Source organism: Bacillus rossius, chromosome 16 (assembly GCF_032445375.1).
Source record: "Bacillus rossius redtenbacheri isolate Brsri chromosome 16, Brsri_v3, whole genome shotgun sequence".
NCBI lineage: Eukaryota > Metazoa > Arthropoda > Insecta > Phasmatodea > Bacillidae > Bacillus > Bacillus rossius.
This window is the reverse complement of record NC_086343.1, coordinates 35,217,227-35,240,025: the sequence shown is the minus strand read 5'-3', so window position 1 is coordinate 35,240,025 and position 22,799 is coordinate 35,217,227. Positions and strand designations below refer to the sequence as shown.

At 36.3% G+C, this 22,799-nt stretch overlaps 2 protein-coding genes across 4 annotated transcripts in view; one reads left to right on the top strand and one right to left on the bottom strand.

Moving 5' to 3' along the window:
- Positions 1-20,811, bottom strand: part of LOC134540076 (LHFPL tetraspan subfamily member 3 protein) — an 87,298-nt gene extending 66,487 nt beyond the window's left edge. Inside the window, exon 1 of one of the 2 annotated variants that reach the window (XM_063382536.1) lies at positions 20,105-20,811. In XM_063382536.1, the coding sequence (XP_063238606.1) occupies positions 20,105-20,528 (424 nt within the window). In that variant the 5' untranslated portion in view covers positions 20,529-20,811. The remainder of the gene's footprint in view (positions 1-20,104) is intronic. The other variant, XM_063382535.1, reaches the window with a different exon arrangement.
- Positions 20,812-21,133: 322 nt separating this feature from the next.
- The window catches only part of LOC134540075 (proteasome subunit alpha type-5), a 35,073-nt gene continuing 33,407 nt past the window's right edge, over positions 21,134-22,799 (top strand). Inside the window, exon 1 of one of the 2 annotated variants that reach the window (XM_063382534.1) lies at positions 21,134-21,306. The gene's annotated coding sequence lies outside the window, so the exon portion shown is untranslated. Of the gene's footprint in view, positions 21,318-22,799 lie in introns of both variants that reach the window. The other variant, XM_063382533.1, reaches the window with a different exon arrangement.

Sequence of the window (22,799 nt, the reverse complement as noted above, 5' to 3'; positions counted from 1 at the left end):
CGATATAGGTATTGAACGAGATGAAGATTTACTATTTTCAGTGAACGACATTGTAAACACATCACCCTTCCAAGGAGAATATAGTGAAGACCCTCATATTCAAAAATTAAAAGTAGCCCTTACAGACCCGGAACATGCGGAGGGAAAATACATCAAATTAGCTCGGCGTTATGGAATGAAAAATAATGGGGAAATATATTATAAATTAAATACACCGGGAGGAGAAATTCAACTGACATTAGTCCCTAAAAATTTTCAACGGGAAATTATACAAGCCCACCATGATGCACTTTTAGGAGGCAGCCATTTCGGCATATTTAAGACAATTGCAAAAATACGCCAGGCATATTATTGGGATACAATGAGTAAGGACGTACAAAATTATGTCAAATCATGTGAAATTTGTCAAAGAGCTAAACAAGGGCGTGAAAAACCATCGGGTCAATTGCAACCAATTGAACCGCTACCAATATTTAAACAGTGGGCACTGGATGCCAAAGGTCCACTTACTTGTACCAGGAATGGGAACAAGTATATTCTTGTTATGACAGAATATGCATCAAGATTTGTAGTTGCTAAGGCAGTACCAAGAATCGACGCCGAGACATGTGCAGAATTTATCAAGGACGTTATTCTACGTTTTGGATGTCCAGACAGGCTGCTGACGGACAGAGGAACGTCATTTAATAACGAGTTAGTAACAAAACTTTTACAAAAACTGCAGATCAAGAAGCTCCAGACAACAAGTTTCAATCCCTGTTGTAATGGATTGGTGGAATCTATTAACCGTGTAATTGGAGAACAGCTGACAATATGGGCAGCTGAAGACCCCCGCGGATGGGATGAATATCTCCAATACATAATTTTTAATTATAACACGACAGTAAATTCCAGCAGTAAATACACACCCTTTTTCCTTGTACACGGGGTTGAGGCCATGCAACCATCACACGCTGTGCTTGGGAAATTTCCACGTCGGCCGGTAGATTGGGAAAACCACTTGCGTAGTGATAGAGAGCAGGCAAAAATAAATATCATGCACAGTCAAAAAACACAGGAAACCAATTTTAATAAGAAATTTAAAGTCAATACATACAAGGAAGGTGATTCCGTTTGGCTTAGACGTAAAGCTCGGCATAAGTCGCTATCATTTAAATACATAGGTCCTTTCCAGGTTGTCAAGGTGTTGGGGCCAGCGACAGTAGTGTTGAGAATGAAGAAAGGTAATAAAATGATCAACGACACAGTGTCAACACGTCATTTAAAGCGAGCATACATAAACCGACAATTCGTACTGTTATCAGAGTGATAATGCTCGGCCTAGTAATAAGAATAACGATAACAATGAGACAGTAAGGCAAGACAAATATATAGGATACTGATATAGCATAGTAGAGTATGTATGAACCTTATGGCATGTGTTTTATTACAGGGGGAGGAGCCAATCATGGAGTTCTTTCAGGGAATTTGGCACCTATTCATACTCAGCATGTTTGCAGTCAGTGTCGTCAGTAACAATATGCCTAGCTTTTGTACTTAAGCGTGTGTGTATTCGGAAAAAAATATATATATAAGAGTAGGTAAGTATAATAATACAACAAGACGGCCGCAAACCCGTTCCAACCAGCAGCCAAGGTACAAGTATATATGAAGAAAAAAGCACCTATATAGGTGAGGTAAAATAGTAAAATAGTTAATAAATCCTTATCCTATAAAATTCCCTCGCCATGGTACCAATTTTCACTCCCGGGAGTTCACGTTATGTAGCGCTACAGTGGACAAGAGTTAAGGGTCGACCCGTTTTTGTAAAATAAAATAATGGTATAAATATTGTAGATAAGTGTCCATGTCAATAACTTACTGAGATTTCGGATATGAGGAGTGGTTTGATAAAATAAATTATGATATTAGTAATAGTTAATACAATAAATTATAACTTACAGCTTATAATATAGGAGGATGACATATGCTATAGATAGTAGGGTAATGTTATTAATTAGATATACGAAAGAAAAGGATATGTATGTATATATATAAAATAAGAACATAATTATATGGAAATTGTTTTTATGTCTCCATACAAAACTTAATTTTATATTCCATTTGTGTCAAAGATATGTTCCTTTTAGATGATATAATTATTATCATTCCTTTATCAATGTGTCTGTATATTTTGTTGTCCAAGCGGTTTGTATTGTAATTTGTATATTTTGTTATAAGTTTGTCTTAATTTTGTTTTTGTATTTATAATTTATTTCACCTTATTTTATATATTTTGTATGTAGTAGTTGTCTTGTATGTCGTGCACAACGTTTAGACTCACTTTGAGTGTTGCTGTGAATGTAACATTGGATAAATAAATAAATCAATGATAGAGTAAAATTACGAAAAAAAAAAAAAAAATCTGGTTACCACACATATAGTCAGAGTATGTTCATATGAATTGTATTGATATATTTATAATACAACTCACATGTATCAAGTTGTTAACACGTTGATTATATTAATTTGTGTCTTGTTATGTTATATCGGTTGTATAAAAAAAAATAAAAATTCAATGTAATCACAAATCGGTACCCTCAGAATACTAAATAGAAATGTTATAACAACTATAGAAAGTCTCGCTGTCACACCACGTCAGGAAAGCGAATCGATCCGCGTAACCGACCGCGAGAGAAGAAAGGACACGCGGCGCTCCGAGCGTGAAGGCACCTACAGGAAGATCGGGTCCGCGGCCGATGCATCAAGACACCTACGTTCCCGCTCCAAGATGCAGTTCCAGTGTCCTCTTGAACTAGGCTGAGGACAGCCTCTTAATCCAACCAGGGGGAGAGTGTTATGACTCGCTCTGAGCACTCTGGCAAGCGGCTTCGAGGCTCGCCCTGAGTCAAACACGAGGTGTCAGCAGTTTCAACACCGCCAGCGAAACAGCGACGCGAGTCGCCGAAGGCCGACCGCCGCTGCGAGAGAAAAGAGGACAACACGGAACATCAACACGGACGCGGACGGAAGAATAAAAACGACAGCCACCGTCGAGAAGGGGCTTCTTCTGGTCACCGGCGACTGGACGGCTGAAGTCGTGACGCCGGAACCACGGAGCGCCGTGTCCTCGGCCGCCGCAGTCCGTCGTCGAATTCCTGCCGCGAGCGCGACCCAGCACAGCGTGGGTAAGGAACCTGCCGAGGTGTGGTAGCGAGGCTCCCCGATAATTGTCTAAATTGGTGACCGCTAACTCTATAATAGTACGTGACATTAAATCAAGTCTCTATATTGAACTGTCTTTCATTGTTAGTCTTGAGCCCCCTATCACCCTGTCTTAGAATAGTAAATAATTGAGATCATCTTAAGGTTGAATCATAACAATACACTGCAAACACGGAACTGATCCAAGTACTGAAACTATTCACTGGTTGATAGATCTCGTGGATGTACGCAAAGTATTAAATATGCTCGGGAAAATGTCACATGTTAATTGGCTGTTTATTTTTGAGGCGTCTGAACTGTGTTTCTCGTGATTAGGTACTTTTTTTATTGAAGGGTTCTTGTAATAGACGCAGTCTCCTATAGATAGGGACCGGAAAAATTCGCGTATTCAATGACCTGTAGGATGAACTCCATAGTTCTACGTACACTTGGTCAAATGCCACACACTCATTGGCTGCTGTCTTGTGAGACGTCCCAACGTAGCAGCCTGTGATTCGTTAAAGCTTTGGTTGGGTATTTCTCATTGGCCCAGCGTCATTCAGGTGAGTTGTGAGCCAATAGCAGTGACAGCACTGAGGTATAACAATTTTTATTTTAGCCTATCGCGAAATGAATTCGCGAATTTTTCCGGTCTCTAATAATGTCTCAAGTTATAAATTTTAAAAGTATCAACTGTAAGCGAAAAAAGGCTCTGTCGTCTCGAGCATTACGATCCAACTGCCAGGGACTTCGACTCACGCACGAAGAGATTCCAATTGGGGGGAGGCTTCATCCTGTTGCCGAATAAAGTTTTACTGGTTCACCCTCCACTAAATTAGGGAAAGAGCCATTCTTTCGTGCTGGAAGTGAGAAAACAACAAAGCAGTATTCTCGCATGAGCTCATCTAAAACTCTTTGAGTTATTCTTTTGTTGTGAACTTGAACCAACATTCTACAACGCTTACAGTTGATACTATTACATTTTATAACTGACATTCTGTTTGCTTATTGTGTGAAATTTAACTTCAGAAAGAATTTTTGTTCTTTGAAAATTTCCTGGTTCACGCAGTAGCTCTAAATTATAAACAAGTGTATTCATAATTTTTTAAAGCAACGCCCTACTACCTACTTCCTATCCAAAGTACGTGCCGCCAAGTAATGACCTTGAAACGTTAGTCTCTATGTTGTTGTTATGTCACACCGCCTTTTTTTAAAGAAAGGCCTCTAGGCTGGAGTGAACACCATGTTAATGCTATGGGGGTTGAGACGAAAAGATCATTTGATGCGGTGTCAGTTTCGCCCTTAGAACTTCCTTATTTCTCTTAAAGATTAACATAATAGTTACTCTACACAGAGCCCTTAGAAAAATTTGTTTGATCAAACTATTAGTATTTATTTGGCTACCCTACTAAACATGTAGTATTTATTTAAGCCTACAATGTGTTTTTTAACGTGTGGTCATGAATGCATATATAACCTGTCTAAACGTTTGGATTAAATATGGTAATACGAAAGTCCGCTTAATCCGAAACAAAAATAAAAAAATAATTAGGTATAATAAAACCAAAGTGTTTCTAAATAATATATATAAAGTTCTGAAAACTACAAAAAAAAAATCCAAGTTAGACAATGTACTGAAATAATTATTACTGAACTACATTGTTTTGAAAAAAATCTGTTAAATTTTTTGTCTTGCCCTTGAAGCTAAAATACGCCAGTGTCACAGAAAAACGGTGTCAGTGGGGTCGCACGGGAGTGTTGCTCTATGTAGAGCAGCGCTACATATTCATGTAATTAGTTTATTTTAGGAATGATTTCGTTAATCCGAAAAATTCGTTAGTCCAAAAAGGGTCTGGTCTCGATCGGTTCGGGTAATAGGGATTCCATTGCTAATATCTTTTGGGTAAAACAATTGTTTATCGTCTGAATATTTTAAGTAAATTTTATGACACTGACGTTATCTGACTTTAAGCGTAATTTTCTTAAAGTTTACGTTAATTTTGATTTTACTACTGGCTGCGCAACATTGCGTAAAGTTACTCAAAAAAAAAAGTATCTTCTCTTAATAAAATCTCCTATTTCAAGAATCTTTGAGGTATAGGGAATTTAACTGATTTTCAATAGCTATATTTATCACGAGTTCAACATAGATGAAAAGCTAATAAGCGGTTGGTGTAACCTAGCCTTTATACAGCGCGAAACGAAGAAAAGTAGAAGGTAGACTGCTGGTTGAAACCTTGCCATTCATACCCTGCAACGCTTTTATTTAAATCCTGCGATCCGAGACATCCATTAAAGCCAGCACCGGAACAAAGTGTATTGAGGTCAAGCGAAAGTTTCACGAAGCGCAATCTTCTAAGAACGGGTTACTGTCACCGCATTATTGTTGTCACGGAATGTTCACGGATATTAAACACAACACAGCGCCGTGATGCAAGGATCTGGTTTGACTGGTGCACAAACATGCACTGTAAAGAAGAAGTAACAAACTCATGTCTTAATCTATATCAATAAAAAAAGGAAGTTTGTTTTAGTTCGCGTAGCGCGAAGATGGTGAGGCCTAGAGAAGTGAAATTTAGTATACAGATCCTCCAGAGAAGCGATTTTTTTGGTTTCGAAATTCGCCTTCGATTTTTTTTTTTTGGCGATTTCCGACCACGTTACCCCGATATTCTTTATGGCAATGGCTACTGTATTATTATTAATTCTTCATTCACATTCGAAACATAATCCAATATTTTTGCAACAATTATCTTTGCTATCACACTGACACGGCATTGTTTGTTTAAATAAATGCTAATGTTAAGGCCCTTAAAAAAACTGCTGAATCCAAGATGGTTTCTTCTCCGGTAATAAAAGTTTTGATGATTTTCTTGTTCGTAAGTTGGTTTTAAAAATTCGATTTGGTTTAAGTTTTCTTAATTCGAGGCGCGGCAGTGGCGTACATTTGAGGAGGGGCATGCATAATGAACAGTGCGCTCGGGCGCATCAGCTAGTGTATATAAAAATCTAGGACAATGACCTTTAAAGACATACTAATATAAACACGAAGTCATTATTTGCTCACAAGAAACTTTGCTCCCTCTTAAAATACTGTTATTTTAGTGTTATGTAGGCCTACCTACAGATCTAGGTTTTTTTTTTTTTTTTTTTTTTTCATTATCTACATTTAAAAAAATCAATTAGAACATCACCGGGATTTAGTTTAGCAATTTGAAGATGTTTCATGTTGGGAATAAGATAAAATTCAGTATACTCTAGATGGAGATGACTACACCACCGATAAACTAAATTCCAGATGTTTCCAAACTAATACAGTCACGAGCACAATCGTATTCGACAGAATTTTCTATTAGCATACATTGAAATAATGGCGATGGTTTTATATTTTGTTCGAAATAATTAATTTGCGTGCTTCGTAAGAATATGCAATCCTATAAGAACAGTTTATGTGGACATTTAGACGATTTGATGCTTGCCTAGTTTGAAAATGACAGTATGAATCAAGTAAGTTCATAAGAAATATATAGGATTTTGTTCACACTAGTGGTTAAAATCACCATTACGATCAAACTAACCTACAAGAATGTCAAGTACGTACGTGTTTCAACTTCACAGTGTTAATATGTAACGGTGATGGGTTTTTCACAAAGTCTGGAGTCTTAATAAAAATGTGAATAAAAAAATTTGGTCTTTCAGTACTTACTTGCCAGAGATGTGTAACATCTAACTACGGTAACGAGGAAATTCATGTTTTCTCGTGCTGCAAATATACTTATAATAAATCTGAACGCCTTTTAGAATGCAACTAGCTATACCCGCACCAGAGGTTTCTTCCTTGTGATTGGCGGTCGTCTGCGAGAGAAGTCGTTGCCTTTTTTGACCGAGTCGCTCAGGATGCGTTTGCTTCCGCACTGAATTACTGTGATTGGTGTTGTAACAATCTACATGCGCCTGAAATAAATTCACCCAATCACGTAACACAGACGATGCACTGTATGTTTTAACTTATAACTACTCTCGGGATCTTTTCGCGAAATATGCATGGCCCTACTTATAATACGAAACTCGGACACAGAATTTAACGTGAATTTTTTTTTAAATGCCGAGCCTGATTAAGATACACACATTGCATTTTCAACTAGACACAAAGCACACGTAGTTTCCGCACCGCCGCTAGAATTCGCTGCCCGAGCAGCTACATCGACTATCGAATCATTCGATTTCCGGAGCGTAATTTTAAAATATATAATGAAAGCGACAAAAAGAGAAAAAAATCCGGCCTTGTACCTTACATTGGACAAGGAATTTTATTAAAACACTGCACGCATAGTTAAAATTCATTAAACAGTTAATACTTTACAGCTACAACATGTTTTGCAAATAGTCCCAGATACTCTGCTATATTTCCTTATAACAAACTTCCACCACATTTTAAATCAGAAAACCAATTTTGTGCATTAAAAAAAAAAAACTGAAAGATTTGCTGTTTGGAATTCAGTTTTTATTCTATTAATGATTTTATGGAAGCAAAACTATGCTAAAAATGTATTATTATTATTATGATATGATGTACATTATTTGATTATAATTTTTATAATATTAGTTTATGTGTATATGATTGTATTTAAATGTGTACTCATAATGTTTAATATTTTTGACGAGTCCTATACTACATGTACAATATAATTGTATATTTTTGTAGTCGAACTGGACAATAAAACTACTATACTATACTATACTTCCCTTTGGCTTTGTGAACTCTGGTTCACGCCATCCGCCACAGATGGCAGCACCGTGGTTACACATTTCCTTTCCATTCACGAAATTACTCTTTCAAATGTTGTACACCGACAGCTGAGATGTATAAACATCAAAAATACATACATTTTGTTCAAATAACATTGTACCATGCACAGAGCATGTATGTTGTTACTGGCTTTTGCACGCACACAAACTCTTGCCTCATTCAACTGGCAAGCTCGTAATTCGGCATTTTCAACTAACGTCTGCTAGGTATTCGTGTGTTCACTTAGGCACAGGATCATACGCAGAATTTATTTTTTGGAGAAGGGGAGGGGGAATATAATCCTTTTGCACACTGATTTCAAATAATTTTTCTTTTGTTGGTGGTAATGATAAGATTTTTATAGATATTTTGGTACCCCATGGTACGCCACTGGAGTGACATTTTCTCGACACCAGAATTTCAATTGAAAATACGCTCTTACATTCCAAAGCGTTCAGTTTATTAAAAAGTCAATGCTGTGAGTGACAAATTTGCATACTTAAAATCAGTTACAGCTGACTGCATGGTATCTAAACAAAAAAAAGTACAAAAAAAAATCCAGAATGAACTTTTCGTGTTGCTGGTTAAATTTCACCAATTACGTATATACTATTTTATATTTCTTTACCGCGAAGTCCAAGGAACCTATAAAACATATCCAACAAATATGTCTTGCATCCTGGTCAGTAAAATAGTATGTATTAGGTGTGATTCTGAGGGATTTGTGGATTAGAGGAGGGTGTCTCCTTTTAGCTCCGTGGTTCCCGGGTCCAAACCCGGCAAAGGGCCACTGGATATATATATATATATATATATATATATATATATATATATATATATATATAATTTGTAAGCTCAAAATATTGGTTGTCTTTAAAGTCGGTTTGCGGACGATAGTTAAACGTGACAACGTCATAACAAAACATTAATGAAATGTATGCATACTTTTATGAATAAAATTGAATCATTTTTATTAAATTATCACCATTTTGTATGGATACAAAGAAGGGGTGAAATTAAATCTACAATTTAATTGATTAATGTACTTTTATTTGCACTCATTAATTTAAATATGTTTATTAATTTAACGAGCAGATTATTTTAACTATAACTTTGATACATGTTTGCTATTTAACTTCTTCCAATGTGTGTTTTTCTGTTAAGGATAGGACGATGATAGGAAAAGTAGGAAACGAATGGGAGTGTGTCAAGTTTAATGTGCCTCGAAAAAGTCAAATCGATGGTTGTTCCAATCGAGTGGAAGAGAGATAGATGCGGCGCAAGCATACAATGAGCGCACCGGGACAACGTGCGTAACGGGACAATGAGTCATCCTTTTTCGTGCGTGCAGCCGGCGTTCATCGATTTATTAGACGTCACGTCAAAAACAGCCCTGGGGCATCGTCCCGAGACTTGCTGACCCGCCCTTCGAGATACACTCATGCGCAGCTATAGGCCCTCCCCCACTGGGCGCGCACTAGAAACAGGACACACACTCTGTATGCTGGCAAGACTTCTGGTTGTCTGTCTCGGCGACCCAAGTCATTGGTGCAACGTAACATAACCCGAGGTGTTTGGGCCTCAGCATCGCTCTCAACGTTTAGTCAGAGCAACGGGTTGCAATGCGCACTGATAGGCCGGAACACCAACTACAATTAGAAACAAACTCGATGATAATTAGTTTGTCCGTTTCTAAAAGCATAACCTATAGCCACACGATATGTCAGTTTTATAAATCTTTCCCTAAGTATTTGCAAGTACAGCCAAGTCTTAAGAGGCCGTGTCAGTAAATTTTTATTTCCAATATTCTGGTCTAGAAGTTCTCTCTTTTAACAGTGAGATTTAGTGGCTTATTCAACCGAAGTAACTGTAACCGCAGCGCGTGATAAAGCTACTATACCGCCAGATTACTCGACGAAAAATGTATCTGGTTCCTCGACAATCTGAGAGGATGACAATCTGACCGGCGGCTCACTAGGAAATTGCGGATGCGGGGATTCAGAGTCAAGAAACCTCACATTTACAACTGTAGTATGAGTCGTATCTAAAAATTTTAATACTTTAAATGTATCGGAATACAATTAATCTTCAAACATGTGGTAATTATTCTTTATCTGGATGTAATATTCCGTGAAAAATAATGGTAGTTGACATTAAAAAGTATACGAAATTCATAGTGTAACGTTTTAAAAGGATAATAACATAAATTCTTATGCTTAGATATTGCATATGCATTACACACAATCTAAATACAATCTCACTTAAGTCAGACTACCTAATTTTTTTACAATGCACCATCATACAGTTTAACAGAGGTAGGAGAACCTCTTATCGATGTTGTTTCAAAGAATCTAAATTTACAAATATTACTATTTATCTTATTATGATATGTATCTTTATGAATAAGAATTTACAAAAAAAAATGAATTGATTACATTACACTTTAACATTACAAAAGACTAAAACACTAACAAAACTTAGTTTTATATATTGCTGTAGCATATTAGAAGACGAAATAACTCACTAGACTAACATTAAGAGGGCTGTATCACAAATTTACTTTACAGAGGAGAAAATATCTTTTAAAGATATTTCATTACCTCATTGATTACATAATACTGCCGTTGATGTGATCGTAGATATAAAGTATTGAAAAATTAGATTTCATTATGTTTATGTAAATATTTAGAAAACGTTATTGCTTATAGATGCTCATTATTTAAATAATAAAGAATCTTTTACTTTTATGTACTGGACAAACAAAATACTTATAAGTTAATAAGCTTAGTTGAATAACATCTTCAATTTGTATTGAATTCAATGTACAAATTGAAAATCATGTACAATGAATGCAACTGATTGAATTCAATAAATATTTGATCTTGTGAAACGGCCATAATGGTGATGTAGATAATTATAGATGCTCACATGCATTTTGAGAGTCCTTATAAAGCCTATTACAATTCTATAAGTATACATTAAAATGATTTTAAAATAGACATGTGTAATATAATTAAAACTTGTTTAAATAAGATCATAACAAAAAAAATGAAAATCCTTCAACAGTAAGTTATGTTTTATAAGATTTTAACAAAACACACATACCATAAGAGAATATTAATCATGCCACATAATTCAACACAAAATATTCATTCCAATAGGCGCTACGTAAAAATAACTTCTATTTTTATGCTGATAACTTTGCATTGTTTTATATATATCATTATTTCTAACTTTTAATATTCTCCACACATTAACTGAAATTAAGTATTTTCAGAGCCTTAGCAAATGTTGGTCTGTACCACATACAGTTCGTACGATATCTCTACGTGAAACACATACAGTTCATTATTTGTAATTTTAATTATATTTCCATGAACATAATGAAATTAGTATAGGGCCTAGGTTGTTCACTGTTGAGTACTTCTGAAGTATTTTCATTGTGAGTTAACATACATACCAAATGCCATTCTTCCAGTAAAGTTACAAAGAAGACAACAAGATAATATATGTATAATATATATAATATGTATAATATATATAATATGTATGTAGTACCATATTTTAAACCCCTATTAAATGAATAATAACTCAATCTCTTTTCTGGACTATTAAGTAATAGTTTTTGATTACTGTTATTTGTAACTTAAATAAAATGACAACTAACAAATTAGTAAAATATATAATTACGTGCGATATAGTGACAGTTTTACTTGGACGGCAAACGAATATAATAAAATGTCCATGACAATGTTAACTTTACTCATTATTATGGAAAGAAACAAAATGGGCAGATAAGCATATTCTACGCTGACATTTAAAAATGCTCAATTCAAAATGAACATTTCTTCCCGATGACAAACAAAAAAGTTGTATGGTCGCGAATAATACATTCGTATGGCGTCACATCAGCGGAATATTCCCTTGGCATAAATGTGTGAAGTCTGTGACACAAAAACAAATGAACGAACAGCTTTTTTTTTATCGGATGTGCAATCGGAGACCCTTGGGGTGGTTGAAGAGTGTCAGGTCGGTCGCCAGACCAGATAGTGAAAGCTCAGGGGCTTAGGATAGAAAAGGCCTATCTCCAAATTATTAAGTATAAATGTTGTCATGAAATAGTTAAAGACTTGATTACAACCAGGTTTTTAAACCCATCATGATCATGAAGACACTGATCGGAAGGTAATGTACAATACATTTCAATGGCCTTTTCAGTTTTTGCTAAATAATTATAAATATAAGCAAAATTCCACTGTATCTGGACAAATCAAAATATTGATTATATTTTTTTCATCACAGAAATAATATATGATATGATAACTAAATTTGAAAAAAGCGGTTATGTTAAATGTATTGTATACTTTCAGTAGGCAAAATTTCTGGCCCCTACCTCTTATAGACTTTGAGAAAAACTGCCTTTTAAAATAACATTGATATAGATAGGAGCGCAAATTTGTGACACGGCCTCTTAAATTCAATCTCTGGTAATTTTGTGCATTTTTTAAAACTAGGCATGGATTACCGGTACATAAGATTGTTTAGGTTTCTAATCTACTTGATGGTACCATTGAATATATATATACATTCAATGATGGTACGTAGTTAGGTTGTTCACAGGAAATACGTATATGGGTTAAAGCTACTGCAAGCTAGTAGTTGTAGTTATGTCAGAGATTTATAACCCAATAGTAAAACGATGCCCAAATGGTACACCATACATGTTTAATGCATTTTAACAAGATGGGCAGGTTCACCCCAAAGGGCAGGTTCTCAACCCAAAGTCCAATTCTTTCCACACTTTGGTTAACACGTCCGGGGTAATAGATTCTGTAATTCTGTGTCTCAATTCCAGCAAATCAACGAAGACACGTTATTTGATAAAATAGCACGGCATAATGTCAGGTGAATGTGGAGTCCAGCGAAAAAGAGCTCCGTAGTCTCGACCTTACGACCAATAAAAAAGATCAGGGACTTCGACGTTCAACCACTCTCGTACAAAGAGATTCCAATGGGAAGGGGCTCCATCCTGTTGCCAAATAAAGTTCACAGTTTCACCTTCTACTAATTAGGGAAAGAGCCATTCTTTGCGCTGCAAGCGAGAAAACAACAAAGCAGTATCCACGCATGCGCTTATCAAAAATGGTTTCAGCTATTCTTTAATTTTGACCTTGAACCAACTCACTACAACGCTTACAGTTGATACTATTGAATTTTATAACTGGAAATTCTTTTATGGACTGACTGTATATTAAACGAAAAATTGCACTTAAGCTGCTCGTTTTAAAAACATTCGTGCAGCAAAGCATAACAAGTCAAGTGTTCTTTCTGAGAAGCAGCAGTAAGAGAAATGGCGCGTGTGTTGAAACGTGACCGCAGTAAAGAGAAGAAAAAAACCCACGCAGAATAAAAGAAGTGGAGCAGGGAATACCGTTACCCAAGGACAACAAGCGCAGTTAGCCGCAGCGACAATGCACGTCTGCGGGCCGTCACAGTCGACACGCAGAGCGCTCGAGAGGCGGAACCTTCGACGTGACCCAAGTCGCAACATCGCGTACACAACACCGTACACCGACCATGTTCACGACGTGTGTTTGCTCATTCACCTTGTCCCAGGAACACATCGCATTTCCAAAATATGTTAACATCGTCAGCTATCTCATTGCAAATGGAATCCTACTATTAAAAAAGTATTTTCGTCACGCCCAACGTATAACTTGTACTTACCGTAACCTAACAAACAGTCCACAATATAAATTTAAAGTACGCAACCGAAATTAATAACCAAATTCTCACAATATCACAAAATTTTAATATTCACATTCAACTTAACCGCACGTTAAAATTTTAAGCTAGTAATAGGTATTTTGGGGTTTCAAAAAAGTGTTTTTCCTTCTGAATATCCCATGTTTTAAAATACCAACATTAAACCTCCAACTAAATACAATACGCTATGAATGGAATTTAAATTCAAATCTTCTACGATTTGGTTTTAGGTAAACAGAGAGACAAAAAAAAAAGTGACATTTTCCGAATTTAAGTTCCCTAACATTATTTTAGCAAGCTGCTTGCAAGCACAGTAGGGACGGATAAAAAAAATCCCATGTTACACGAAGGTGATGAAAAGACTTTGTAAAATGTACGTTTCACGTTTGCAAAACTATATCTTGGGTACACTGCATTCGTTTCTCTGGAATTAAAATAATACTGAAAAAAAATTGCCTGGAATCCTATTTCGGGTAACTTCCAGGGCGTATACACATTCGGGATCCAAATACATGTTCTATAAATAAATAATGTTTGGCTACAAGAAAACGAGAATTTTCGATTAGCCTACGCAAAAAGAAAGAAAGAAAGAAAACTGACGTTTCAAAAATAAAAGCCTGGCCTTTCAGTTAGGTCCTCCAATTCCCTAACTAAGCAATTATGTAAAAGGTTACATGTCTGTACCTTAATTAAAGTCTCTTAAGCAGAAATGCCTGGCATAAAATAACATGCCAAATTCTAGCAAACATATTGACTAAAGGTAGCTTGGCTTCTGGGTTGTAGCCGTGTCATTGGCGAATAATTCACCGACGTTTCGGTCGGCATTACAGTCGCCATCATCAGGGAGCAGTTGTTCGCCAAGGACACGGCTACAACCCAGAAGCAAAGCTACATCAGACAATGGCCGTGAAAGCCTGCGAACATTATATTGACTAAAGGTTTAATGTGTTTACTGATAACTCTAACTGGCTATATTCGGTCGCCGAAGAGAGTGCAGAGAGCTCTAGTCAACGATTGATAAAAAAATTTAAAACTTAAAAAAAGTTGTCTTATTTTTTTGTAGTTTAGAACGTGAGTTTTTCCGATTGTTTTCAAGAATAAATATTTTGGTGTGCGATAATGAAATATTTGCGTAAAGAAAAACTTATTCTTTATTATTTCAAATTAGCTTCTGCTTCATTTTCAATTTAAATTTGTGGTAAAGCCTACACACAGACTAGGTGGCGATTAATATTGCCATGGCAAAGTTATATCTTATTCGATTTTTCGTTTAACAACCTACATTTTATCATGTAAACGGAATATTTTTAGATACATTTTATAGTAAAAAAAAGTCAGTTAAAATACATTTTGAACTTTTATAGTTATCATTGAACCCCGGCCTTGATTTTCGACAAGGAATTTTATTAAAATACTACCTATCTTACTAAAATTCACTAAACAGTTAATGCTATAAAGTTTCCCTTTGGCTTTGTGAACTTTGGTTCGCATCATCCGCCACAGATGTCCGTACCGTAGTTTCATAATAAAACTGTGGACGATAAAAAAAGGGGGGAGGGGATGTAGTTTCTGTGAAACATATTTCACCGCAATCATTGTGCACATATTATGTCATATTACTTATTTGTGTGAACGTGCAGGTCCACCAAAAATATAATTAACTTACAGCCATGCATAGTAACTGGAATGATAAACGAAAAATTACACAAACGCGAGATCAAGAATGTTTACTTAAAACATGTTTACTATGTTAAGCTTACGATCCGTCGAACATAAAATGTTAATAGAAAATTTGCACTCGAAGCTGTGGCTATATGTTTTTAATAAATTATTGAGGAAATTATTTATTTAAGATGAAGGCATGTGAGGGGAAAAGTCTAAAAGCGGGGTTTTCCAACGCGTAACACTCAGAGATGTGTCAGTAACACACTTATGAAATTGGATACGTCGGTGTGAGCCAAGGTTAGTAGATAGAGGTTGTCTCGATCCCATAAGAACAATGTAGACAGCCCGAACCTCCGCTCTGACGTCATCTGCAGCCCCGCCGTTCCCAGCCGTAATACTACACCTGCTGACTGACGGCTTTCTATCAGCTCGGCTCGTTTCACATGTCTGATACACAATACTTATAGTATTTTATTTATGCTTTGTAGATTACTGTTAATTATAATCGTTTTGATATGCTTTTCAAATGACAACATGCTGTGTCTGAAAACAAGGATGAATTATTATTTCAACATATTTTTTCAGTGACAGTAAAAATTTTCAATATATCAATGATGAATCCATGAATTTTTAAAAATGAATATAATTAACATGCAACTAGTAAACAAAATGGTTTATTTGTATTTATTTCTCAGCAATATTATAATGTTTAAAATAATTGTATATCAATTTCTTAGTGTTTAATAAAAGTAGCCATAGCTCATTAAAACGTTTTGGGAATGTTTACAATATAAATAAACTGAAGTTAGATTTAAAAATAAATTTCTAACATGAATAGAGCAGTTTTTCGTGTAATCGTTTCATCATCTTTTGCATCATACTGGAGCGTTTTCTTCACTTTTACTTCGTCAAATGAAAGAACAATGCGTTCGAAGTCTAGCAACGAAGAACGTGCTACATTCAAAAATGCAAACATGTTTACTAGGATACCTTTTCTCATGTCAAATGAAGATGCCCATCGTTTAAGAGTTGAAAGTCCAGGCAATGGGAAGATAAGTTTCTGTTTTAAAAATAAATAACATCGCTTACTGAAATGACGTAAAGTGAAAGCGAGAGATATTTCCTCATTGGTCCAGTTTACTCTTTTTTTCAACGAAAGTAATGTCAATTTTATTTTTTGAAGAAAAAAAAACACTTGAAAGAATATTCCGCATGCGGAACGCTAACGAAGAACGGTTTTTTTGTTTGTTTTAAGATTTACGTTTTCTTTTCTGAGTTTTTTCATGACTTCCAAATTTAAAACTGACTTTCTTTCGGCAAGAAACAAATTTTCTTTAAGAATTTGGATTTCATTCCTAAGCATTTCAACCTAGTCATTGTTAGAACACGACCTTGAATGCTTTAACTGACTACAAGAACAGGTTTCTTCCTCACTTACATTTTCATTTGTATCTACGATTAATTTATATTAAATTTTTTTTTTTGTTTTCCCTGCATTTAACTCGGTCTTCTCGGCGCACACGACTTTCCAATGTTTCTACAGGTGTTGTAATTCCAAGTTTTAATGAAGGTACAGCATTTGGTTTAAGACTATTTAACAACTCAGCTTTCAAGTCGCGCTCGTAATCATCATCTGTAAAGTGCTCTGAACATATGTAAGTAGTTTTTGGATTCCCCTCACCATGACGTCGGCATTTCTGAACCCACACTTTCAACAGATGATCATCACATGGGAATCGATGATATTTTATATGATTTGTTTCAGGTAAAGATTTTGTTTTTACTAACTATTTGTACACACATCCACTGTACACCGCGTACCTGGCATTGTAATGTTTAAATACAACTTGTTAACAGCGTTTAGCCTAACAAAACAAATTCACTTTAAATTCGTGTTCTTAACGTTTTGCCTGCTAGTTATAATTAACGAAGCACCTGTGCACTTATGATATAAGCAACACTAACATTTTATAACACACGCACTCTCAATTAAACTCCTCACAACAATAACTCCCCCTGCATTACGCTGTAGTTTGACACGTTATTACGAGCAGATGTGCTTGTAAACTAAGTAACTGATAGGAGCGGACGGGCTGGCAAGCCGAGCCGGGGCTGCAAGTGACGCGATGCGCAGAACGATGCGCAAGCGATCGAGGCAACCTCTCTCTAATAACCTTGGGTGTGAGCCATCTCCTGAACATCACACGCAATGAAGGTAGCTGCACGATGAATGAAGCAGTAACAAAATGCACTCAGAGTGCTGAGAGAAAGGTTTGTTTGCCTCAACAAAATATTTGTTTATGTATGGGGAATTAAATATATTTTGTGTTCTACAAACAACACGGTAAAGGAGACGGATCATCTAAACGGGCAGACGTATCTCACGGAAAGAAGTGTTTACAATCGCACGCATGCAAATCGGTACCCATACGGAAAGGCTCGGGAAAGCTCAGCTCTTTCGTTTACATTAGTCCGTGCGACCAATAGAAGCCGAGTATTTGGCCACGGTGGTAGTCGTATTTGTTTTTCAATCAAAATACGTGAAAAATGTTTTCAAGTACAAGAATATCTAGTGTTATATAATTACTTTGCGGGTTATCTTTAATAAAAATATAAATCCTGACTGTATTTTGTTTTCGAATCTAAATTTTTTTTTTTTAATTAAATTAATTTTTCGTAACCGTGAAGTTCAGACTCATTGGCTGCTGTTTCTCAAGGATATTGGAACGTAAATACTTTGCACTTCCGGATACGTTTCTACGTTTACGCGTCATTATAGTGAACGGACCTCGACGATCGCGTAAAAAACCTACTGGTTTCACCGTGCCGGGAATCGAACCGCTGCATATCCATAATTATGGTGAGTTAGTGCAGCTATCTGCACGGTACGGCAGATTGTATTTGACTGGGTTTAGACTCCAGCGCGACTCGGTGCTCATGAATTTGATTAAAGCAGGGGCATGGCCCCCATAAGGGTGGGGCAGAGTGGACCCCTGAGTCCAGGGCCCAGCCCTGTTTACTTTTAAATGCTTAACTGTTATCATTTTTTACAAACTAGAAAAACATATTGTATATTATTTCATACAATTAAATTTTAGAAGATTATTCACCTACAGCTAATTATATGTTAAAATTTAAAATAGATACCAATGATAAACGTTTAATAAAATTGGTGCTGGTAGTTATTGTCACTGCGTGTATTGTGTGCATATCAGCGCAGTATGTCTTGCCGCCTCCCCCCTCCCCAACGGTTCTAATTTCCAAAACCTCCCTTCCTGTCTTGACTATTTTTTTTCCTGTTGTTTCCCTCTTTGTTTTGCATTTCATTGCTTATCAGTCCACCTGTAAACTCCGTGTAACGTGGGTTGAGATCTATAATTTGTGTCTCCTGCTACTGAAAGTGATAACATTTTTTTGGTCAATGCTTCAGCTACCAGGCAAACAATCCAGTGCAAATTAATTCACTCTATTTTCGTAACCACATATTTTGTAGCGTGGGAGACCAGAAATTCTTAATTTTATACCCATTTCTATACAACACGCTTTTTTTTTATTTCAAAAGATTATTCAGTAATTTTTTTGCACATTTTAAATTGCTTCTACGAAACAATGACTTGAGTAGTTAAATTACTGCAATTAAGACTTTTTTGTACGATTCAAGTAACAGTGTCTAAGGCTGAAATGTCTTTTAGTAGACTGGCGAACTCTTTAAAAACTTGGCAAAAGAACACAACGGGCCAAAGTCGTCATAAACATTTAGCAATTTTAGTAATTGAGAATGAATTGGCCAAGAATCTTAACTTTTCCGATATAGTAATTGATGATATTATTCAGAAGAAAGCTCGAAAAACTGATATTAAGTAAAGTAGTCTTATTTTGTAGCCAGTGTCTATGATTTACATAGATCCTAATTTTATTTTTCTGTAACATTTCCATTTTTACTTCAGTGTGTGAAATAAATATACATAATGGCTGTGGTTATTTTAATTTTTTTTCTTTATATAAATAAAGCTTAGTTTGGACTTAGAACTTAGTAACCATAATCAGTAGCGGATCCAGGATTTTGGTTTTGGAGGGGCTTGACCCAGCTGAGGCTAGGCTTTATCAAGGCAAACATTAAAACAATAGTGGACCCAGATGCTTTTGGAGGGGGCTTGAGCCCCTTAGCCCCCCCTCTGGATCCGCTACTGACCATAATTGTACCCGGTATTTTCAGGTTAAATAACAAGAATGTAGGTAAGAAAAAAACCATTCAATTATAATGTAGCACGTGACTGTAAAATAGAGATGGGGGGGAGGGGGTTGTCTCCGATCCTGGATCCAGGGCCCATTAATCGAATGTGGGGGTCAGGAACAGGGGTGTCGGGATTCAGGGTCGTCAAGCAAGGCCTGGGGCCAAATAATTTTGTCTAGCACCCTCCTTACAATTTTCCAAACACAATTTAAAAAAAAAAGATAAATTCTGGACAATAATTGTTGCAATGGCCATAACTGTAAACGTGATATGTGCGTATCGCATTAATTGTAAAATTTTATATTAACTATGTTAAAAACAGACGTGATTTTCGTGATATCAGAGTGAACCCAAACATTAAAAAAAAATCCTTAATTAATCGGGAACCATTTGTGCCCGGGCCCGGACCCTTTCCAACTCTAGGTCCTGATTGGGATCGAACCCAGGACGAGGGGGCAGGTACTAACCGGAGAAGACCTGCACCCAGCCGCAGACGTGGTACACGGTGGTGGACTGCAGGAAGAAGAACAGCAGCATGCAGCAGATGGCGAGCAGCGCCAGCACCACTGAGAGGCCCACGAAGACGCTGGCCACCTTGAAGGCGGTGCTCGGCACGGAGGACAGGTCGTCCAGGGACCCCCTGCAGTCCTCGGCGCCGCCGCCCACCTCGCTGGCCGCCCGGAAGTAGCAGCGCGACCACAGCCCGAACCTGCCCGGGTACTCGGACTCGGCCGTGTCGCCGATCCACTCCGGGGTCACGAATGCCACCACGCCGATGATGGCGTAGCAGATGGTGAAGATGCCCCACAGCACGCCGATCGCCTTCGAGTTGCGGATGTAGTTGGTGGCGTAGATGTGCGACGACTCCACGTACTCCACTTTCGAGCCCATGTTCACGCGGTCCCGAGAGCACAGGCGAGAACGAACTAAAACACTCGGCTACAAACACTCGGCGCGTCACATCTGTTCTTTCTCGCCCCTGACGCGGGAACAAACACGAGCGACACGTAAAATGGCGGCGCGCCTTCACAACTCTCCTCTTTTGACGTTCTGTCGCCTCTACTGGTCGAGAGGAAGGTCGTCAACTTCACGACCCGCTTCGCCGCTTCCCTTCCCAGTTACACATATCACGTCGCGCATTCTGCACTTAGTTGCTATGGTTCTCGCTAGATAGCAGCACCAGTGAAATCTCCTGGAACAAAATTGTCAAAGAACAATAAAAGTTGTACGGTATACAGCTTCAGTCGATAGTTCATGGTCGAAACTTTTAATTTTTATCTTTACTTTTTTCATTTTAAGTTATAATAATTAATGAATACCTACTTGTACTATACATACTTTTTAATTCAGTCTGTACTAAATTAATAATTTTAAATCATATCTTAAATCATATTACTTACAAAAAATATTTACTGTGATTTAAAATATTTTGTAAAATAAAACACAAAATACCACCTAAAACTGTTTAAAAAAAAAAAAAAGTATATAACCTATCGTTTTTATTTTTAATGATTTAAAATGTATCGACAAATTTTGTTCGATTCAAGTCTTTAAACTTTGAGGAGATGAGTGCGTCTACTGTTACTCAGGTGTACTTTGATGACAACGCTGTTTTGTAAATTTGCTGTTGAATTGTTTGGTGTTATTTCGTGTAAAATATAGGTTTCAGGTAATTTAAAAGTAAAGTGACACTACTAAATGTTTTGTTTCATAAAAATATGTTCAATACATTTGGATTCTTTTATGATAATTTGGTTTTTGATACACAAATTAAAATTTTTTTTTTTTGTGTGAGGACTTTTAGGTTATTTTGCATTGAGCTGTGTTCGAAACACAGGTTAGGTCGTAAAATATCAACTTTACTACGATCCTTCATATTATAACACTAATGTAGATCAATCAATGGTTTGGAAATGTAAGACCGTGGAAATGAATTACTTAAGCGCAAGATGGAAACATTTTGCTTTCAATTTGTTGTTTCCTCAGTTTACTGAATCCAAATTATCATTCAGTAAGAATGTTTGGTTATTTTAATATGTCATTGGGTAAATATTTACAATCGCGGTAGATGCCAAAAAAAATGCTAAAAATCTGAAAATACTTTTATTCTGTGCCCTTTCACTTCCTCTTTTCAAAACAACCGGCGGAGGTAAGAAATTCCAAATACTTTAGGAGATATCGAATTTTTTAATTTCATCATATGTAGAGTCGCGGTAGATGCCAAAAAAAAATTCTAAAAATCTGAAAATACTTTTATTCTGTGCTCTTTCACTTCCTCTTTTCAAATCAACCGGCGGAGGTAAGAAATTCCAAATACTTTAGGAGATATCGAATTTTTAAATTTTCATCACAATACCTGTGAATTCAGGCGGCCACCATTGTTTCTTGTTTACGAGACGAGTATGATTTTTTTTTCCGCGACGTAGGTGAACGACTACATTGTTGCTTGTTTAGGAGTATCTATTAAAATCTGAAAATACTTTTATTATAGTTATGTTATGTTAGGTTAGCTACATTAAAACACTTTAAAACACTATGGACGGTTAGTTAGGTTAGTATAGCTACATTAAAATAAACAGAGAAATATAAATATTAATAAATAAAACCGAGGTTGGCCGAAGGTAAATGGTTCGGGTGTAATCGGGAATGGCAGAACTTTATGTGCGTCTTGATTTACCGTTCGTGAATGCCTAATTAATTAAAATGGTCGATTAGGTCAGGTCAGTTACATTATTAATACTTTTAAACTAAGCAGACATTAAAAATAATATAAATTAATTTTAATGGTTGTTTAGTTTTAAAGTATTTATAATGTAGCTGACCTGACCTAACAAACCGGGACAAAGGATGAACGGTAGGAACTCACGTAATTTTTTTACTTATTACTTGCGCAACAAATAAAACATTAAAATTTGAAACGTTAAAAACTCAGATACATTAGAGGCGGGTACATTCCTTTGCCATTAGTAGAAAATGATGTAGTCGTTCTACCTACGTCGCGAAAATAAAAAATCATAAACGTAAACAAGCAACAATGGTCGGTTCACCTACGCGGAAAAAAATCATACTCGTCTCGTAAACAAGAAACAATGGTGGCCGCCTGAATTCACAGGTATTATGATGAAAATCTAAAAATTCGATATCTCCTAAAGTATTTGGAAT